Source organism: Belonocnema kinseyi, chromosome 8, assembly GCF_010883055.1.
Source record: "Belonocnema kinseyi isolate 2016_QV_RU_SX_M_011 chromosome 8, B_treatae_v1, whole genome shotgun sequence".
Taxonomy (NCBI): Eukaryota; Metazoa; Arthropoda; class Insecta; order Hymenoptera; family Cynipidae; genus Belonocnema; species Belonocnema kinseyi.
The window spans coordinates 44,124,705-44,127,373 of record NC_046664.1 but is presented as its reverse complement, the minus strand read 5'-3'; the positions used below and the strand labels follow the sequence as shown (position 1 = coordinate 44,127,373).

At 39.6% G+C, this 2,669-nt stretch overlaps 1 protein-coding gene across 1 annotated transcript; it reads right to left on the bottom strand.

Moving 5' to 3' along the window:
- Positions 1 to 1,014: 1,014 nt before the first annotated feature.
- Positions 1,015 to 1,839, bottom strand: LOC117178466 (uncharacterized protein K02A2.6-like). Its single transcript, XM_033369892.1, has one exon. It carries the CDS (start codon positions 1,837 to 1,839, stop codon positions 1,015 to 1,017), a length of 825 nt encoding a protein of 274 aa, XP_033225783.1.
- Between the last annotated feature and the right edge of the window lie 830 nt (positions 1,840 to 2,669).

The window sequence follows — 2,669 nt, the reverse complement described above, 5'->3', positions numbered from 1 at the left end:
GGATAAACCGAGTGTAACCATTGCTAAACGTATACAAATAGGTGTCAGAGAGAGAGAAAAATATTTTTCTTCGCAACCCTCGCATCTTTGATCGCGGAAGATGGACATCATACAAGAATTTTCTGTAGCGATACGTGTTACGGGCTTATTGTTTTTGCAGTAATATATTTTTCCTGAATGTATACAATCTTTGACATCAATGGAAGTGTATTCTGTCTTGTCTGTTGAGTAAGCTATTGATTCTTGTGTTACGTTTGTCAAAATCATATGTGTCCCTCAGGCTGACCATGCTGTCTTTGGTATAGGGACAAATTTAACAACTCTATATACCTGTAAATTAGGTATTGGCGTGTGAATTCGATATATAATACGGTTCTTGGTGATCACGATATCCACTGTGCTTATGCGCAGATATAGATAATAGTTATTTCTAGTGGGTATGGTGTTTCTTTGACTAAGTTTTCTTTTATTTTTATGAGACCATTCATAAAATCTTTGGGTGGTATCAGTATCTTAGAAATGTCATTTCCTTTAAAAACTGCTGTATCTAATTCGTCTAAAATCTTTCCCAAATTTTCCATAAGTAACTTAGCGTTGAAAATTGAATCGAAAAGTTTATCGTTAAATACTACATTGCTTGTGGCATTAATTCCGGTTTTTACAAGTTTTTCTATGATTGCTAAATCGTTGTTCTGGTGTTGTACGGCCCCCCCTAACTGAGTTATTGTTGTTTTCATAAGAGCCGTTTGGTTATGTATTAACTTTATGACCTCTCTGTTGGGGTCATAGCTTTTATCTATTTCGTCTGAGATGCTTTGTGCATCGCTCTCAGTCATTGTTCCAAACAAAAATTTCATACCTTTGCCTACAAAATCGAGGAGTCCTCTTTTCTGCCGGTTGGCTATTAGATGGTCATCGGTAAACCGTTCGTGGAGTGCAAGGAATTGTGCTTGTAGTCCCCTGATACTCCTTTCATGGTTGCATGCCTTGTAATTGTGGCAGGCGCTGCTTAATTTATCCAGGTGGTGTTGGATAATCATGAAATCCGATGATAGATCCTTCAGGTCGATGAAGTGGTCGAATTTCGTTGAAATGTCGTGTTTGTTTATTCCCTATTGTAACAGTCTTTGTCAGTTGGTTAATTTCTTTAATGACAGTGGGCTCTGACCACGTGCCTTGGAATCTCCGTTTATGTGGAATGAGATCTCCTACTTGATAGTTTATCATTTTTCCCGTGACCCTTTTATTCTGAAGTATTAAATTCTTCTCTTTCTTTTGCCTGATCTTTTCTTTGGCTACTTCTCTGATGGCTTCCCGTTGTTTGTTCCGCTCTTGTATCGTGGGGTCGATTTCGGGTTGCTTTCCAAACAGTACTTCTACGGGTGAGAATCCTGTGGTGCTGTGTATCGTTGCATTGTATGTTTTCAGTGCGTTAATTAATGGATGTGCACAACTGACTGCGGTTTGGGAGTTGGAAAGGTTCCTAATGGTACCTATAACTCGTTCGCATATCCCGTTGCTTTCTGGATGATATGCGGAAATTTGAACGTGCTGTATTCCTTCTTCTTCATAAAGTCGCAGAACTTCCGTTGATTTGATGGCGTTTTCGTCGTCAGAGATAATCGTCCCGGGTGTTGGTATGAGAAAAAGCAATCTTCTTATGACGTACTGTAATTGTGCTTTACTGGTTATTTTTATTATCCATGCGTATCTGGATAATAGTTCAATTGCGATGAAATAAGTATCGCCATCTTTTTCAAAGAGGTCGATAGCCATTTGTTCAAACAAAAATTTGGGTTCACTGATGATCGTACCTGTAGCTGTTACTTTTCGTGTCATTCTCTTTCGGTTACATACTTGACAGTCCTTGGCATATTCTTTAATGTCCTGCCTGATTCTTGTCCATGTGAAGTCTTTTCGTATTTCGACGAGCAGTTTCTCTTCCGATGTGTGTGCTTTCTCTTGATACCTGGCTAAGGTGCTAAGTTGTGTGTTGCGTTTTCTCAGGAGTTTGGGTTTCAGTGGCCTAATGTAAAGATCCTTGTCTGTTAGGCATCTGAATATATAATGCAGTAGTGTGCATGCTCTGTCATACAGTGACTCGTCGGTCGTGTGTATGATCTCGATTATTGATCCGTTTGGTGCGTTTACTAAAGTTTGAATTATTTCAAACTATAGGCTGAATAATTTCTGGCGTGATTTGCGCTATTGGGAGAATTTCTAAAGGTACCTCCTCCAAAAATTTCCTTTTTGCCTCTTCGCTTGTGAAGTAAAAGTTTTCTGATGGTGCTTTGCTTTTCCTTAGTTTCGTAAAAGTCTCAAGAGATGTGTTTTCGTGTATGATTTTTGTTATTTTGCTAAACTTCACTTTTACTTCTACCAGCCTTGGTGGTGGTGGTGAGGGTTCCTCAGCCCAGTCATGTAGCTGTCCTCTTTTGATAAGAGTGGGCCGTTTGTTGTTTTCTGGTTGTTTTGAAGTGGAAGGTTGTGGCTCTTCTGGCTGTATTGGTCGCTCTATCGGTGATTCTCGTTCCTCCGTTGATTCTAGTGCTACTGTTGATGCAAGACTGGATTGTGGTGATGGTTGTGGTGTGCTTATTAATTCCTCGAATTCCTCTGGTGAGACAGTTTCTTGCCGAGCAATGTGCTCCTCAATTACTCTGTTTAGA